We start from the raw sequence: 17,476 nt of genomic DNA, 5'->3' as shown, positions 1-17,476 counted from the left end.
ACTAGTATGTCGGGGAAAAGTGAATGCATAATTTGTTGAAACAGATTTCCAAATATTTTGTTTGGCCCCTTAGTCTTTTTATCCTGTGCAGGGCAAAGACTTTTGTTCAGACCTTTGCTGTGATGCCGTATGGATGTGACTGTGAAAAGGGCCTGGCATCGGCACAGGGATCAGCACATCGTTAGAAATAAACCTGCCAGGAAAGCAGTGTGACAAGTACTCCGTAGTCTCAGCGTTCCTGGAGCCCTCGCGGTTTCTCCCGAGGTCCCTCCCCAGACACAAGGATTGCTGCCTGCCCCAGCAGAGCTATTTGGGATTTATCATCTGACAGATGTGTCGTCATGGTAACCGTAAAGCCAGGCTTTAAATCTCCCTCGCAGCGGAGGAAAGCTAAGCCTTTTAGTCACTGTCTTTCCTCCTTCAGCCTTCCCACGGGGCTTGAGGAGCTGGATGTGCCTTTCAGGGCAGCAGAGAGGAGTGGAGAGGATGGATGGCCCTGGAGGCGGTGAGAGGATGCGGCCCTTTCCTGGCTGCGACGCTGGGCGATGTGTGCAAAGCGCCGGTCCCACACGTGGTGCAGCGTTGTCACCCAGCTGGCAGGCCAGGCACTGCTCCGTAGATGGTGCACAGGTCTTGAGCTGCACTCCCTGCTGCGGGGTGAGTCCGTGTCCTGGGGTTGACTAGGGGATGTGAGGGGAACTTGCCCTCCCATTGCCAGTGCTGCACTGTGTGCGGCAAAGAAGGTGTCAGCCGTCCGGGCTGCTGGCATGTCGCCCTTTAAAAGCACTGCGTACATTTGTGATAGGTTCTGGAGGCGTCACGTGCCACCTGCTTCTCAAAATACTACTCTTGAGTGGGGACTGTGGTAGTCATGTGGTCACGTAGGAGCTGGGATCTCTGTTCAAAATTTGTCCCAGACTGCATTTGGTGTCGCTGGTATGTGAGTGAGGAGAGGGAGAATGGCAGCTGAGTGCTCCTTTAGGGAAGGATCTGAGAACTTGGTTCATTCAGGCTTGAACGGCACTGAGTGTGTCTGCAGCGCCGTAGAAGTAATCAGTCTTGTCTTCCCATCTTGCACGTGTGAGTGCCGTGGGCTGCCTGCCTCGGGCAGAAAACACTTCTTTTACCACTTGCCTGTCTCCAGGGTACAGGTAGATCAGTGGATGGTGATTGAAGTAAATTATGGAAGTCATCAGTTTTAAGTTAATGTGATGGCCAGCGTTTGGTCAATACTCTTTTGAAATATTAGCGTTTGTGGTGATTTTGTCAGGATACCCTTCCGTGATAGGTGACAAAGGTGGTCCCTGCACCGAATGAGAGCCGGCGTTTGTGACTGCGCTTCCCGGCGAAGGCGCCGTGTGCCTGAACCAAGTCTGCCGGATGTGAGCCATGGGAAGGCAGTGCTGCTGTGCCCTTTTGTGCCCCCTGAACCAGGGAGGGGGTAGCTCAGGCGGGAATATCTGCTCATCTCCTCTGCATCGTATAAAAAGTCCGTGCTTTCTCCATTTCTGTGTGGTAATTTGCCTGTGCGTTAACATTTAGCCCAAGTCTGCTGTTGAGAGGTCATCACCTTCTTCATCTTGGTGCAGCCACCGAGCCATTACTATTTTAGAAAAGCTATTAAAATGTAAATAACTGCCTGGGCCAGGACCGTCTCAGTCACCTGCTGACAGCCCTCCTGCCAGGTCCCAATTTGATTAAGAAGTGTCCCCATAGGGAAGCTGCATCAGTGACACTTCCCTGAGGAACACGGGTAGTGCAGAGTGTGTATGTCAGGGCTTCTCGTTTTACAGTTTTCCAGCCAAAGAAATTTGACTGCAGTTAGCTGTCTTGTCTGTGATATATTTGGCCTCTTTGTTTTTTCTTTTTTTTCTTTTCCTCTGGTCAGGTCTGTCTGCTGTCTCATTCCGTATACTGCTGGGCCTTGGGGTTGTAACACAAGGCTCTTATCTTTAGCTACAGCAATTAGTCTGGTCGTTCAGAACAGGCGCAAGTGAGCAAGAGAGCTTGTGGGGGAGGTCATGGCTGTGAATGTCAGCCCTCCCAGGTTTTCTTTCCAAAAAACAGCAAACCTTCCTGCTATCCATAACAGGATTCCTTGCATGAGTAGTTCTGCAAATCCTCCTTTCCTCTCTAAATAAAAGTCCCCTCCCTTTGGATCACTTAGTTACTGTTCATGATATTACTGAATTCTCTGACTATGTATCAACCCCACCCTATAGGGTGCTTTTCAGTAGGCTCAGAGAAAGGGGAGAAGTTCAACAGCATGGTCCCAGCCAGGCCAGGAGGGGAAGGGAACACTGATGTTGAGCCTGGGAAGACAAAGAGACCTATTGCTTGGAGGTAATATTTACCATCTCCTTGCCTTAGGACAGACCTGGGACCTTTACAGTGGTTTGGAGAGCATGAAAGAGGAACAACACATGGTTGTGGTTATAAAGTGACATCTTTCAGTAAGGCAAGACCGTATGTCATATAAAAACTTGGTATGTGTAGCTGTTAGGTACCCAGCTTCACTCCACTGGCTGCAGTGCCCTATCTCCAGCCCTTGTGGGCTTGTGCCCTTTTGGGCACCAGCAGAGCACAGAGAGGCGTTAGAGAACAACTGAATGTGAACATTTCTTTTTCCTTTTCATTCAAACAGGCTTTACTGAGCACCCAGAATAAGCTGAGAACTTTAGTCCCAAATTTCACCTTCAACCTGGGCTTCTCAGGGAAATTCTACCACACAGGTAAGTCCCTGGCACCACCTTCGGTCCCAATACCTGTGTGTGGCCTGCAACGTTGCAGGAACCACATGGGGTGCCGGCAATGTCCTGGGCACGTTCCTGTGTGGGTCTTGACAGATCTGATGCATTTCTTCTAACGCTCACAGCCTTCGATAGCTCTCTGTGCTCTCTGTGCATGTGTCTGTGTAATGCTTTAGAGAGATCTTGATGCTCTGTAGGAACTGCTCAGCATTGCGGGGGATTAGCCATTGCTTTGAAACATTGAACACTTCTTCTGCCTTTTGCTTTTGCCCTTCCTTTTCTGCTCTTTGTAGGTACAGATGAGGAAGACGAAGGGGATGACATGCTGCTCAAACATAGGAAGGAGTTCTGGTGGTTTCCTCACATGTGGAGTCACATGCAACCTCATCTTTTCCACAATGTCACTGTGCTGGCTGAGCAGATGAAGCTCAACAAGCAGTTTGCTGTGGTAAGGGGCATCACAGCTTTTTTTTTTTTTTTGTTTCCTCTACAGCACTAATCTGAAAACATTATTCCCTTGGAATAGCACCAAAATATTAGTCTGGCAACTCAGCTGCCTTTAAGAAAACCAACTCTGAAAGTTGGTGCGTGGCTCCCGCTGCCTTCAGGCAAGAGGTGTGATTCGCATGCCTGCCCCTGCAACGGGAAGTGCTTCCTGGCACCTGCATGGCCCCAGGCAGCCTCCACCACATTCCAGGGTGTAAATCCCAGGGCTCTTGTTTGCCGAGGTGTGAACTCACTGTAGCATTGCCGTTCAAATCCAATTAACTTATAAACTCTGGTTGGGAGAGAGCATTTCCTGTTCCATCCTTATTCACCGTGGTTTTGTAAGGAAATCACCTGCTTAGTAGTATAAAATGCTCTGTGTACTAATGGTCATGCCTCTGGCCTCCCAAAACAATGCCGGAGGGAGTCAATTATATAGGAAGTCCAGGGGAAATTCCCTGGGTTTTGGCAGAGGAGGAGGAAACCTTGAACATCCTGCACTGCTGGCACAATGTCTGCTTGAGGCTTACAGGACAGATTTGAATATAGTGTTCATGTTCCTCTGAAAACAAGTGTCCTTTTCACCCTACTTTGGTTCTGTTGATGGTAATCCCCCTTGGGAATGGCAGGCTGCTGTCTCTTGTTCCCCTGATGATTAGGAATGATTCTGAATTCAGAGCACAATTGCAATGTCATAGAAACAATTTAGTCTCCTCCTTTTCCTGCTTAAATAATACTGCAGTCTATTGCAAGGAGAGACAAAGCACGGAACATAATTATACTTACTTAACATAAAACAGGCAAACAGTGGGAAGGAAAAGGTTGTTGTTTCATTTAGGGGCTCTGGTTTTATTGTACATGACCAGGGCAGAGCTGTCATCGTTCATACTGTTACCCAAACTGCACAGTGGAATTAAAACCCGTGAAATTCAGATATTTCCTGTCATTTTAGAATAGCTCCAGGCCCCATATCTTCAGCATCAACAGTCTCTTGCTTCCTGCCTGCTTCTCTTTGAATTGCTGTCTTCAAGACAGATCCTAGCTCTTGTCTTCCTTTCCTTCTATATCCATTAGGGAAATTTCACTTTCTTCCTCTAGTGACTCCAGTCTAGGCATTGTAGGAATGAGAACTGTCACTTACAGCATTGATTAGTTTGCCTGTAGTAACCAAGGAGCTTGACCTCAGGCTTGTGTATTAATCCGATTTGTCACACCTGCAAGCCAGCAGACTGTTTGTGCAGCAGCTGTTACAAAAAGCTGAACGTCGTGGTTGGTACAGTCACTCTTCCTATTTCTATAGATGCAGCAGGCAAGAAGCACAAGCAGCATTTCAGGTTTCCCAATCTAGTGTGATTTCATGCTATTCTGTCCCTTTGCTCCAACTTGGAGGCTGCTGATAAATCCAATCCTCATTAAGGACAGCAGTTAAATAAATATTGAACCATCAAGCTGCATTTTCTGCTTCCAGGAGCATGGGATTCCCACAGACTTGGGCTATGCTGTGGCCCCCCATCATTCTGGGGTGTATCCTGTCCACACACAACTTTACGAGGCTTGGAAATCTGTGTGGAGCATCCAGGTAACAAGCACAGAGGAATACCCACACCTGCGGCCCGCTCGGTACCGCCGAGGATTCATCCATAACGGAATCATGGTGAGCGCAGCCGGGCCGGCAGAGCCCCCAGGGCCTGGGGAGGGCACAGACTTCCTGACCAAGGGGCAGACTCTTAATGACTTGCATCAGAGTCGTTGATCTCAATACGACTAGTATTTCCAAAATCATTAAGTCAAGCAAAGAGAAGGGACTTGGCTAAAGCCAGTTTGTGCGCTTCTCCCATCAGCCAGTACAATGCAGAGTTGACAGGTTGCACTGTTGTAGAATCAGCACAGGTATGTTAATAAAATCAGTATATCCTGCAAAAGCATTGTTTCTCCAGGAGCACACACCTCACTCCTTGAGCTTGAGGGCTTTTCCTGAAGAGGACATTTAGGAGCTGGCCAAATGCCTGCCTGTGCCTGATTTCAGATGGGATAGGTCAGCCCTGAAAGGAGAAAGAGGAGCAAAAGCAAGTACAACAAGACTAAATTGAGATCCCGTTGACTTGTTTGCACTGTTGCTTAGAGCAGGGTGAGTAAATATCTGAGAGGAGTATCAGAGTCCTTTGAACTTATATTACTTATCTCCCTTACTCTCTTTATATTGATCTATATAGTGCTGCTTTGGCACATCAGATATGTGCTGTATTTGCCTCTTACCTAACTTTGCTTTCCTCTGATACTAACAGGTTTTGCCTCGACAGACCTGTGGTCTTTTTACTCACACTATATTCTACAATGAATATCCCGGTGGCTCGAAGGAGTTGGACAAAAGCATTCGTGGTGGTGAACTCTTCCTGACAGTGCTCCTGAACCCAGTAAGCTCATCTCTAAGGGGAATTAGTGCGTGGGGGTCTCAGCTTTGGCGCGTGATGTGGGAAAAGGCTAGATACCTATGGAAGACTCCATATTAAAACCCCAATACAGCAAGTTTTCATAGAATAGATATCTCCAGTGTGTGACTAAGGAGATTTGAAAATGAGGGCCAAGGAAATGTTGGCTACGTAAGGCTGCTTGGTTTTACACACGACCAAAGAGGTATCAGTGTTGAGTGCTGACAAGTGCAACACTCCTCAGGCAGAAACCAGCCAGGGTGACATGCTGAGCATGGCCCAACACGGAGTGGGCGTTAGCTAGGCTGCTGCATCTCTCTGAATCAGAAGTGGGATATTCCCCATCTCCTCCTGTTCCACGCACATCTACTTGCTCTTGCCTTGTCTCCACGCTTACTGATGAGTTTTGTTCAGAAAAATTGTTTTTTCCGGGCTTTTATTATGGGGTGCCTTCCCCTTTCTTCCAACCTGGATGCACTTGAAACAATTTCTGCATGTTTTTTCTGTGATATAGCTGTCACCCTAAGGCACTTAGGGAAGATCTGGGTCTGACACAGCTGTTTCTTTTTCCCTTTTAACACTTCTCAGCTCCATCAAACCACCAAACAAATGCAGTGCTTTCAAAACCTTGTAGCCTCTTCCCAGTTCTCAGCTGCGGATGGCAAATCACATGGGTTTCCTGCTTTTCATTGAAGCTGGGAGGAAGAGCCAGGTGGCAAGAAACAACAAAAAAAAAGAATCTCTACTTTTTAAAAATCCTGAAAGGATGGAATTAGGAGATGGTTCTTTGTATCCCGCTGCAGCCGCAGCTCTCACTCCCTTCTCAAAGCAGGCTTTGGATTTCCTCAGACATGCTGATCGGTTGCAGCAGGGGCAGCTGCTTCTCTTTTTGAGTGATCCCACATACAGTATCTTTCTCAGTTCCCCACATGAATTTGTTTCTTTTTAGGGATGATTTGGCACCTATTGTCATCCCTTTCTCTGCAAGGGTGTAATTACCCTGCCAGATTTAGTGATTTTTGAAACATCTACCTCATAAGCGTTGCTAAAGATAATGATGTTTGCTCTGTTCTTTTCTCATAACTTCAGAATTCCTACCGTTTTGATTTCTCTTGTTTTCTGTGGTGTTCAGTGCCTTTAGTTCTAGATCTGTGATACTGATAAAACCTTTGCAGCACGTTCTGGGTGCATCACACAGGTTGTAATTTACAACCAGGCTCTGGGTTTCTGAAGGTTAGCCTGTGACCGCCTTTGGTTTTGGTGTATGTCCTCTCCGTGGGCGCCAGCTCTGCAGAAAATACGAGTCCGTTACAGCCCTAGCTATAAGGTTTAGATGTTTGTAATTCCAGTTCTGGAGGCTGCTATTTAGCCCTCGTTGCCAGAGACAGAATTGTTATCGTTACACCCAAGCAAATCCACCTGTGTAATACAACTCTGCAGGAAGCAGAAAGCTGTTCTTTGCATTACAAATTGAGGGATCATTGATATCTTTGGTCAGATGAAAAGAAACTGCTTTCTTCTCTCAACAGCTGGGACTTGTGCTTTTCTGTGTTCTGGTTCCTGTATCTAAGGTGATTTTCACCTTGTCCTACTTCATAATAGTTAGGAGAACAACTATGAAATTTAAGAGCTCTGAATTTCTCTTGGAAAATCAGTTGCCAAAATATAATCCAGAGATCATTGCTGGTCTGGGAGGCTGTGCCAAGGACCTTACAGAGTTTAATGGGTAGAGCTACCCATTAAAATTTGGCAGATATGCATGCAATGATCTGTGCAGTTGGCAGTGATTTGTGATTCAAAATACTTGGGAAGACTGTGCTCTGGTGTGGGGCAGGCTTATGTGTCAGATTTAGTGTTGGCTCTTTGTGGTGACTTTCGGAAGGATTTCAGGCTCTGTCCGCTGTTTCGTGTCTTCGGTTTTGCTTTGTGGTGGCAGTGGAGTTTCTCTCCCTGTGAGCACTGGAGGCGTGTGCTCTCAGCTGCTCTTCGTTGCTGCTGTTTGCACAGCAGCTCAGACTCTCTCGCTGATAAAGCCATCTCCCAGACTTGACAGAAAGCTGGCCAGCCCTGCAGCCCCAGCAGTGATCCGTAGCAGACTTGGGCCAGTCTCTTCAGTCTTTTCTGGTGCTTCCGACTCCCTTTTGAGTGGATGTACACACAGGCAGGAGTCTCCAAGCCTGTGTGTGTATGCACTCCGCAGTGCAAACAGATGATGTTTGATCTTCTGACTAGTGAAAAGATCTGATGTCAGGAATGAGAATAACTGTTTATGCTCAATGAACAGGCTGCCATGTGCCTTATCTGTATTTCCCAGAAGCAAAGGGAATGTTTTTGATGATTTCTTACAAACACTTCTGCTCATGCCATGCACCACACAAGTTATTTCTGGGCCCACAGCTACCCATTATGTATTGCAAGGACAATCCTACCCTCCCACTTCCTGTGCTTCAGGCTCTCTGCCCTTTTTCTCCCATCTTTCCTCCACGTTAAGGAGGGGAATGGCATGTTGATGATGCAAGGGAAGGGGAGAGGAGGGAGACATCACTCCCAAGACGGTCCCAGGGGTCATTGGGTGTGAGTGAGAGAGTGGGATAGACAGGGCTTGAACATAGGTTATTGTCAGTGTATGTCAAACATAAACATAGGTAATGTTTTGATAGTGATAGCCATGGCAAGGCAGAGCGGGCTGCCAAGCCCATTTTAACAGGTATCTTACAGGAGCTGACTACACACTCAGAAGTACAGGGAAGCAGCTCTTTAGTTGTGCTTATCTTGCCTTCTTATAAGTCCAATTGCTCAGCATTGTTTGCAGGTAACGGCATTATGTGGGTTGAGCAACGGTTGACCTGAAGGTTTTATTGAATGTAGTCAATCTTGAGACCCAGGTTTCTAACCTGGGTCACGTGCAGCATTTTTCATCCTGGAAATCACAGAATCGCAGAATGGTTGAGGTTGGAAGGGACCTCTAGGGGATCATCTAGTCCAACGCCCCTGCTCAAGCAGGGTCACCTACAGCACATTGCACAGGGTCACATCAAGGTAGGTTTTGAAATCTTGAAAGTGCCCCAGCTGGCGACCTGTGTCCTTCCTCCTGCAGTACTTGGTTTAAGCCAGTGAGTCTGGCTTGAGACACTTCATACTGCAAACTTTTCTTCTAAATGTTTCACCAAGAAGTCAAAGGGATGAGCCAGCCGCTAGCTGTCATGCTGCCTTCTTGATGTCTCCCAGAAATAGCTAAAGACAACATGAGATGCATGATGCATCTTCTTGCCTTCTGATGTAGTCAATGACATGGCCATACAGTTAAATAGAAGACCTTTCTGTCCTTTGCTCTGTGTTGAATTTAGCACATCCTTCTTACACAACCATACCAAGCCCACGCTGCTCTTTGACGTGTAGGTACCAGAGGCTGTGTGGCAGGGCCTGTCTGTCAGCTAAGTGGGAAAAGAGAAGTGAAAAAAATTCACAGGCATACAAATGTGATGAATCTTCAGCTCTGCTTCCCATCCATACGTCCTAGCATCCTACTGCTGTTTGCTGTTGCCTACCTTCAGGTAGGACCACCCTGCTGTGCAAGCACTGTGTGGACAGGAGTAAATACACTCTCACAGTGTCTTGGCACAAACAGATATTAAGAGATGCTCTCTGTCTATGCCCCTAGATGCACTGAGACTAGTCCATGGTGACATAGGGCAGAAAACTGAATTCAGACCTCCTGAGTGCCAGCAAATGACTTCATCCCGAGACCATCTGTCTCCTGCTTCCCCCTCTTGCCCTTCCCTCCTGTGGGTGAGAAATCCGCTGCTGCTCCCTGCCAGTGAAGCCTGTTGTTGCCTCCTGACCTCCCCTGGTAGCATGAGGGTTCAGCCCTGAGCTGTGCAGAAGCAGGTACCCTTTCAGCTACCGAGGCCTCTTCTCCTCCCTGCACCAGCAGACACTGGGGAGCCAGGAGTGCTAAGTCATCCATGTAATCATCCTTCCATTGGCCTTAATGTCCTGCTTCTGGTTTGCTAACTTCTAGCCTTGATGTTGTTTCATGACTGGCAAAGAGCTGTCGTGCTCCAGGCAGCGGGATGCCCAATTCCTTGGGATTCATGAAAGCCACACACTGAACTCAAGCTGAGGGCACTCTTTTGCACTCTTTTAAAATGTTAAAACGCTGAAAAGCAGACAGGAGGAGAATGAATCTGCTTGAGGGAGGAGATGGCTTGGCCAGGCGAAGACAGCACGTCTGCTCCTGAGCACTGCAGCATGGGCAGGGACTTCTGTGGGTGCTTGGTGCCACTTTGCCTACGGGCTTATGCCCTCAAGCTTGGCAGGAAGCTTTCCAGGGGCTGCGCACACTGCAGACCTCTGGAGAGCTAAAACCTTACAGCTAGTGTCTCTTCCTAGGATAATGTCCTAGTGTTGTGTCTCCTTACACGCCATATTCAGTTCCCCAGAAACGCTTCTTTGTATTTTAAAGTGTGAATTGCCATTTATTCATGTACATTTGAGGTATCAACTCCAAACCAAATGAAAGCTGGATTCCCCTAGACACAGCTGTGGGCCTAGAAGTAGCTCCTGTAAAAACTGTCTCTTGTGAAAGCTGTACTTTGTGCCACTGCAGTCTGGTCTGCAGCGTGATGCCCTCTCTTCCCAGCCTGCTTCCCAGCTGGAGCAGACACTCCATCCAGATACAAATCCCGTCTCAGGGGGAGGAAGGGAAGATCCCACTTTCTCATGAAAGGAGCTTTGCGAGGTTTTGATGAGGAGCGAGTCACTGAGTAACCCTTCTTCCCCTAGATGACCAAGAGGCACTTGAATGGGATTTTGAAACTGTGCTGGATTCATGGCCTAGGGTTATTGAGAGGTGTGTGTCCTTCTTTCTCTCCTGAGTTCTTCCTGCTTTGCAGGAGGTAGATTTCTTTCATTTTCCATCAAGGCAGTGCCATATTCTAACAACACATTCATCAGCCCAGGCAGCAAGGGCAGTCTGAGATATAAGCAGTCTCTTGCTGACAGTGGGATCAGGCCAGGAGGACACAATACTATTACCCAAATTATGAGTGTCCTATGTCCTTCCTATCTGCAGATCAGCATCTTCATGACCCACCTGTCTAATTACGGAAATGACCGTCTGGGACTGTATACTTTTGAGAGCCTGGTCAAGTTTGTGCAGTGCTGGACCAACCTTCGCCTGCAAACGCTGCCACCTGTCCAACTGGCAAAAAAGTACTTTGAAATCTTTCCCCAGGAGAAGAATCCCTTGTGGCAGGTAAGAATCCCTTGTGTAACCTCTCGTAGCGATTTCCCATGTTTAAGTCTGGGGAGACTGCTGATCCAGAGCACGGAGTGGCAACACATGAGCTTTTTAGGTTTAGCCTTTGTGGCTTGAGGCTGCAAGTGCCAAATTGCAATGTGGAAGGGGCGGGGAAGTGGGGGCAGTAGGCAGCAGGGCACAAATAGCTTTCCTAAAGGACCTTGGCAGGGTTTGCAGGCACTTGGATGTTTGAAGGCTGATGTGAAATGCTGTGTGTGCGCGGAAGGACCCTGTTTGGTGCTAGAGGAGCTTGCAGGCTTGTTAATGTGATTAATCTTAAAGTAATTTCACACCACAGAATTCATGTTTGTTAAATACAAACATGCTTATTTCATTTCATCCCTGTGCAGAGCTCTCTGCATGGTAATGAGCAGATGAAATTAACTGAAGGTGATAGAGTTGTCTGTCTGCCAGAAGTTCACAGATGCTGAGCTGTACTACCGTGGTGGCCCAGCCCAGCACAGCCGCACAGGGCAAGGCCTGTAGTTAATGCTTTCAAAGGGACTTTGGCTTCTGTGTCACTTTGAGCTTTTTAAAATGTTCCCGTGTGTTTTTATCTAAGCCTTCTTGATGCCTGGAAAAGGAGCAATGTGGTTGTGGAATGTTCTTCATATGCTAATAGCATGGTCCCTAGAGGACTGCTTTTCCTCCCATTTCCATTAGCTCCTGCGGTAATACTTAATCCCATCACTTGTGCTGCAGAATCCATGTGACGATAAGAGGCACAAGGATATCTGGTCCAAAGAGAAAACGTGTGATCGGCTCCCCAAGTTCCTTATCGTGGGACCTCAGAAAACTGGTAATGTGAACACTTTGTCTAAAATAGATTGCAGCTTCCCTCTCATTCCTCTGGGGAGAGAACTGAAAAGGCCTCTGTTGTGTGTATGTGGCTGCTCTTTGTGCAAGCTGCCAGATGACCACAGAGGACACTTCAGAAAGTCTCAGCCCATCAGTACTTTGCACCTTAGCACTCTGCTTGGATCAGTCCTGGTGTACAGGGAAAAGCCTTACCTGCTGAGCTGTGTTTTGGCTTTTCCGCACAAGCTCAGAGAAACAGTGACCTTTTTTAGTTTGTCATAAGACATAAGCTGTCAGCAGGACTAACCACGCGCTCTTCACAAAGGTTGCACTGAATGCCCCCTAGTGCTTCCCTTGCGACAGATCTGTGTACCGCCACATGCTCCGTGTCGCTGTCGGGAGGAGGTAGCGATCCTCTTTTGTCTGACCTCTGTCAACACCTCTTAACTGCTGTGGCATCGTGGTTGGCAGTTAGATGGCTCTCCATAAATGCTGTCCTGAGGAGTCACTGCTAGCCTGAAGAGAGCAAAATCTCTTTAGTCAGAGCCAGGTCTTCGAACCTTGGCTTTCTCTGTAGTGCAGTGAAAAAGCAGCTGCCAACCGCGCACAGAGGCGGTGACCCGGCCTGTGGGAGGAGGCTTGTCCCAGCCAAGCTGCTGCCTGCATCCCTGCGAAGCTCTGTTGGCACGTGTGCAGCATGGGCACTCCTGAATCGTGGCATGGGCTGTTCGCAATGGCACAGTGAGAAAACCCTCCTCTCAGCTGATTTATTGGCCTGCTGGAGCCTTACAGCTCTGCGTGGAGCAGAATTACCAGGCTTCTCTGGCTGAGGGAGAACATCTCAGCAGAGGCTGAACTCCCTTCTGAGGGCAGTAATGTCGTCCCTAACGCATCTCCTTCCCAAAGACATACTGCCCTCCAGGACCCAGGCCGTCTCCCATTTGGCAGATGTGGGTCCTGCCACACAGTGGTGCGGCCATGCTACGTAGGAAAGAGATGCTGGGGTAGCTCAGCCATGTTCCCGTGCCTGCTGGCAGAGAACACAAGGTGGCTGATGAGCGTCGTGGTAAGGAGGTGACTCAAATCAGCTGTGTGAGTTGAAGCCTGGGACTGAACTGCTGAGCAAAGTTAAATCCCAGACTGCTTTGGCAGCACTGCTGTTTTCACCTGCATGAGTAAAGGGTGGGTTAGGAGCGTGCCCGTGGCGGGGCTGATGTTTGTGGTGTAGGTAAAGCCTTTTGCGCGGCCAAGCGTTGCGTGTGACCCAGGTCCTGTTAACTGGTTCTTGTTGCAGGCACCACAGCTGTGCACTTCTTCTTGACCATGCATCCAGCTGTCACCAGTAACTTTCCGAGTCCATCCACCTTTGAGGAGATTCAGTTTTTTAACGGGCCCAACTATCATAAAGGAATTGATTGGTAAGAATCCTGACTCTCTTGCTCTTCAGTGATAAGTTGCACTCATGTTGTCTTCTCCTGAATCTTCCTGCATGTACCCTGTCCACCTCAGCCTTCTTAGGAGCTTCTCCAGTTCTGACCAGCTGTTTGCATTGCTGCTACTCAGTGTGTGTTCTCTGTTTTTCTGCTAACCCATCTGCTTGATCCCAGGAACTGGTAGTTTCTGATCTTAGTGACAGTTGGTCAAAAGAACTCTAGGCCTGATTTTTCCCAAGCTTTAAAAATTTAAAGAATCTTGGTTGAATCCACTGCCATCATGAGATTTCCTGTCCTTTGACATGCAAAACTGACAATGGTGTGCTCTCTAAAAAAAATTAATACAATAAAAACGTTCTTCCTGGTCTCTGAATTAAGACACAGAGGGGACAGCTGTAGTTGTGGGTCCTTTAGACTTAGAGAGATGTCACTGCATTCCTTAGACCGACTCCAGAGTCTCTTTGGCCACGTGTGTACTGTGATCTTTAGCTGTACAAGTATGCAGTTATGATAAAGTAAGTGTTCTACCTGGTAGAGTAATACCAGTGTCTGGGGCACTATGATGCCACTATGTTTCCAGGCAGAGAAATTTTGAAGGCTTTTGTTGCTTGAAGTATGAACTCTGGGTCTACCCTGGCACTGCACTCCCTGAAGCGTGGCTCTGAGGGGTGGTGGTGTGGCAGTAGGGCTTTCTGCCGTGGGATTTTTTTCCCCAGGAGTTGCAGGCGAACTTGTCTGACTCCTCTGAGCGTTTAGAGGACAGTTGAAAAGACATTGGAGGGCTGGCGTACTTGAGTGAAGCTAATGTGAATCAGCACCGCAGAGCGGCTGTGTTAGCCGATAGGCCTTGAAAGCCTCGACTTTCCTGTGTGTCCCCTGGAAAAGTCATCCAACCTGAGTTGAATGTAGCATCACATGCAAGGGGCAGATCTTGGTGCTGAGGATGCAAACCTCAGCAGAGACCAGCCTTTAGGTACTTCACAGTGTTCTGTCCCCCCACTGCTCCTCTTCCCTCCCATTACTCAGAGGCCTTACACTTACTGTGTTGTTAATTTTACAAGCTTCTGTAAGGTAGAGCAGAGTTCTTACTGTATTTTTTAGCTATGAACTGAGATACAGAGAGATGAATGATTTACCCAGGTCTAAACAAAAGGTCAGTGGCAAGGCAGGCAGTTGATCCTGATCAGTACCCTTACTCTTGGGGAAACCTTTTTTTCTCCTGCTTTTAAAGGTAATTTTGCAAATCTGGAACTTGCAACTAGTCCTCTACTCTCAGCCTTGTACCAGGACTTGGGGAGTGCACTCTCAAGAAAATAATTCCTTATCCCTTTTATTGTCTGCTACTTTCTATCCTGTGCTCCACCATCCCTTTCCAAGTCATCCCTCTGCCTCAACTTTGCACTGGTTTGCTCGCTCGCTGCCCTGCGAGGGGAGGTGCGGTTTTCTGTGAGCCATGTCCACCGAGGAGGCGGGAGGGCATCGTTTTGCTGTGTACCATCTCTCTGTCAGGCCGTGCTGCTCACCAGCGTCCCATCCATTCGGCAGGTACATGGAATTCTTCCCCATCCCCTCCAATGCCAGCACAGACTTCATGTTTGAGAAGAGTGCCAATTACTTTGACACAGAGGTGGTACCAAAACGTGGGGCAGCCTTGCTTCCTCGAGCCAAAATCATTACTGTTCTGATCAACCCTGCTGACCGAGCTTACTCGTGGTACCAGGTGAGCTCCCTGCACCACTCTGCTCGGGAGGGCCGGGGAGAGATGCCCGGAAGGTGAGGCGGAAGGCTGTGAATCCATTTCCGTAGGGAGACACGGGGGTGGCGCAGGCTGCCCCCGCGTGTGGGCATTACGGACAAAGGCATCGGTGGGTCTTTGTGCTAGGAGTCAGTGGGGTCTGCGCAGAGATGTGTATGCTGGCATGGGAAATTCTGTGGAATTTGGTGTTCCTGCTTCCTAATTTGGCATATGTTTTTCAGCACCAACGTGCTCACAACGACCCTGTGGCGCTCAATTACACCTTCTACCAGGTGATCTCTGCAAAATCCCAGGCCCCTCAGGAGCTGCGCAACCTGCAAAGCCGATGCCTGCTTCCCGGCTGGTACTCAACTCATCTGGAACGCTGGCTAACATACTACCCTTCTGGGCAGGTAGGAGGTTTGGCAGTAGGATGAAGCAAGTTAATGATGCACTGACATTGCTGACTTTGGATGGAATCATGCAAAAACCCTGGGCTCAGGGACTGAACACTGCAGTCTGGCCTGAAGCTGGGATGACAGAATTGGGACTGGCCACTTGGAGCCCCTTGTGTGTTGATTACAGAGGAGAGAAAAACTCTCTTTATCTCTTTCTCTCATTCTGTTTTGATTTCATCTTTTGTCTTGTCCTTTGGAACAAGAACCACCAGTTGTTTCCTCCTAGTGTGAGCTGAGAAGGGCTCAGGCTTGCAAACTTTAGTTTTGTACTTCACAGCGTTTGTAAAATCTCATTTGGGATCCAGGATCTGCAGGTTGATGAGTAAAAGTAAACATGTGCAAGAGGAGACTGTGATCTCCCAGACAGCTCCACAGTATTGAGAAGTTCAGGAAGAGCAGAGTTAGTATTCCCTTCCTTTCATCTCGGCAGCCTGCAGCCCTGCCATCCTCTTCAGGCCCAGCAGGTGTTCAGCTACTTGCTGTGGTTTTACTGCTTTAAAGACAGGCTCTTGGACTCTGCTGCTTGTTAGTTCCCATGTTGTGAAGCTTTTAGACCTCTGCTAAGGGGAAATTTCGCTGCAGATGTGTCAGGATTCTGTGTTGTGTTTGTACGTTTGCAAAAGGTCAATTAATATGTGCTATAGATCACTTTAGTTCATATACTTCTTGGGCATTTAGAAACTGGCTAATGTGTTGTGAGTCAGAAAATATTTTTTAAAGTTCGTTTCTGCTCTCCTCAGACAGTCTGTAATCCAACAGAGCCTTAAATGCATATTTAGTGAATTACTCTCTGTAGGAGCAGCAGCCTCATCTTCACATGATAGATCTATGAAGACTAAAAGAGAGAAGGGAAAACCAAGCAGAGACTTATACCCTGGTTACTGGCAGACTAGTTACAGTGCAAACCACCTTTCAGTCAGAGAATATTTAACAGAAAGAGCAACTAACGCCACAAGGGAAAGCAGTGGCAGGGAGGAACTGCTCCAAACAGTGTGATGTATAGTCAGAAGCTGTTGCATTAATCCTGCCATTCATGCCTTGTGTGTGTGGCTGAGAAGAATTTAACCAACAGGTCAACCTCGCTCCTTCATTAACCAGTAAGAGGCAGGAGCAAGTTACTGCATTCCTCTGTTTTGTGGAGTTGGAGCAAGCAAGTAAACAGCCTGTTCCCACATAAAGTGCGAAGGCTTGTGCCTCGTTGCCTTACTATTTCTGGAGGTTACTACTGGGAGGAAAGATAGAACCAAAGAAAGGTGTGGTCACTGCTTAAAAGTAGAGGAGAAAAAGCATTGCCACTCTTCCTGGTGCCTCTGCACTGACACAGCAGCCCTTGTGTTGGTACTTGCGATGGGTCCCACCTTCCCCAGACTTCAGCTCATAGTACTGTTTCGCTGCTGTGTTTTTTGGAGTAGGTAATCCATTAGCACAAAATATTGTTACTGCTTATCATACATGTAATAGTATGTAATAATACCCCAGACACTGGTATTTCTCCCTCTCTCTCTCCTCCTCATGTTGCCCTAGAACAAACAGCATGTATTACAGGAGCGATTGCTCAGTGCTGAGGCCCACGGCAGTGTCAGGAGCCAGGATGTGTCCTTCAGCATGACACCCACAAGTGTCTCAGCTCTGAGCTGCTGTCAGAGGTTAAGGTGACTGTTCTCATTTCAGATTCTCATAGTGGATGGTCAGGAGCTGAGACATAACCCTGTCTCTGTAATGGACAGCATCCAGAAGTTCTTGGGTGTTACACCACTCTTCAACTACACCCAGGCCCTAAGGTAAGGAAATTATTTGTCTGTGTGTGAATACAGCTAATAGTTACAAGCTAGGTGGCACCGTTAGCAGTTGCAGTGACAGCTTGAAAGCAGTCTTCCCTTGAGAGTATTTGTCTCTTGTTAGCTCTGGCTAAATCCCTGTTACGGCTCATCCCTGAAAGTTGCACTAGGGGGTGCAGGTTTTAAAGCAGCTTTATTGGCTGAGTATGAGGCTACTAAACACTTAGCTGGAAGAATAGTTCTCATCTCTGATACCACAACCTGCCAAGGCTTCAGAGGTATGTCTAAAACTAGGTTCAGATGGTTG

The 17,476-nt window shown here is 47.9% G+C and overlaps 1 protein-coding gene across 6 annotated transcripts in view; it reads left to right on the top strand.

The window, feature by feature from the left end:
* NDST2 (N-deacetylase and N-sulfotransferase 2) overlaps nucleotides 1–17,476 on the top strand; it is a 137,429-nt gene that overhangs the window by 115,243 nt on the left and 4,710 nt on the right. For all 6 annotated transcript variants that reach the window (XR_009958920.1, XR_009958919.1, XM_062579878.1 and 3 more), the window contains 10 exons: nucleotides 2,645–2,732; nucleotides 3,044–3,198; nucleotides 4,705–4,890; nucleotides 5,522–5,650; nucleotides 10,740–10,922; nucleotides 11,670–11,766; nucleotides 13,060–13,183; nucleotides 14,744–14,918; nucleotides 15,176–15,346; nucleotides 17,063–17,172. Coding sequence is in view for 4 of the 6 variants with exons in the window: in XM_062579878.1 (XP_062435862.1) it covers nucleotides 2,645–2,732; nucleotides 3,044–3,198; nucleotides 4,705–4,890; nucleotides 5,522–5,650; nucleotides 10,740–10,922; nucleotides 11,670–11,766; nucleotides 13,060–13,183; nucleotides 14,744–14,918; nucleotides 15,176–15,346; nucleotides 17,063–17,172 (1,418 nt within the window). In the remaining 2 variants the exon portion in view is untranslated. The remainder of the gene's footprint in view (nucleotides 1–2,644; nucleotides 2,733–3,043; nucleotides 3,199–4,704; nucleotides 4,891–5,521; nucleotides 5,651–10,739; nucleotides 10,923–11,669; nucleotides 11,767–13,059; nucleotides 13,184–14,743; nucleotides 14,919–15,175; nucleotides 15,347–17,062; nucleotides 17,173–17,476) is intronic.

Source organism: Rhea pennata, chromosome 7, assembly GCF_028389875.1.
Source record: "Rhea pennata isolate bPtePen1 chromosome 7, bPtePen1.pri, whole genome shotgun sequence".
NCBI classification, from domain to species: Eukaryota; Metazoa; Chordata; class Aves; order Rheiformes; family Rheidae; genus Rhea; species Rhea pennata.
This window is presented reverse-complemented; position numbering and strand designations above follow the sequence as displayed.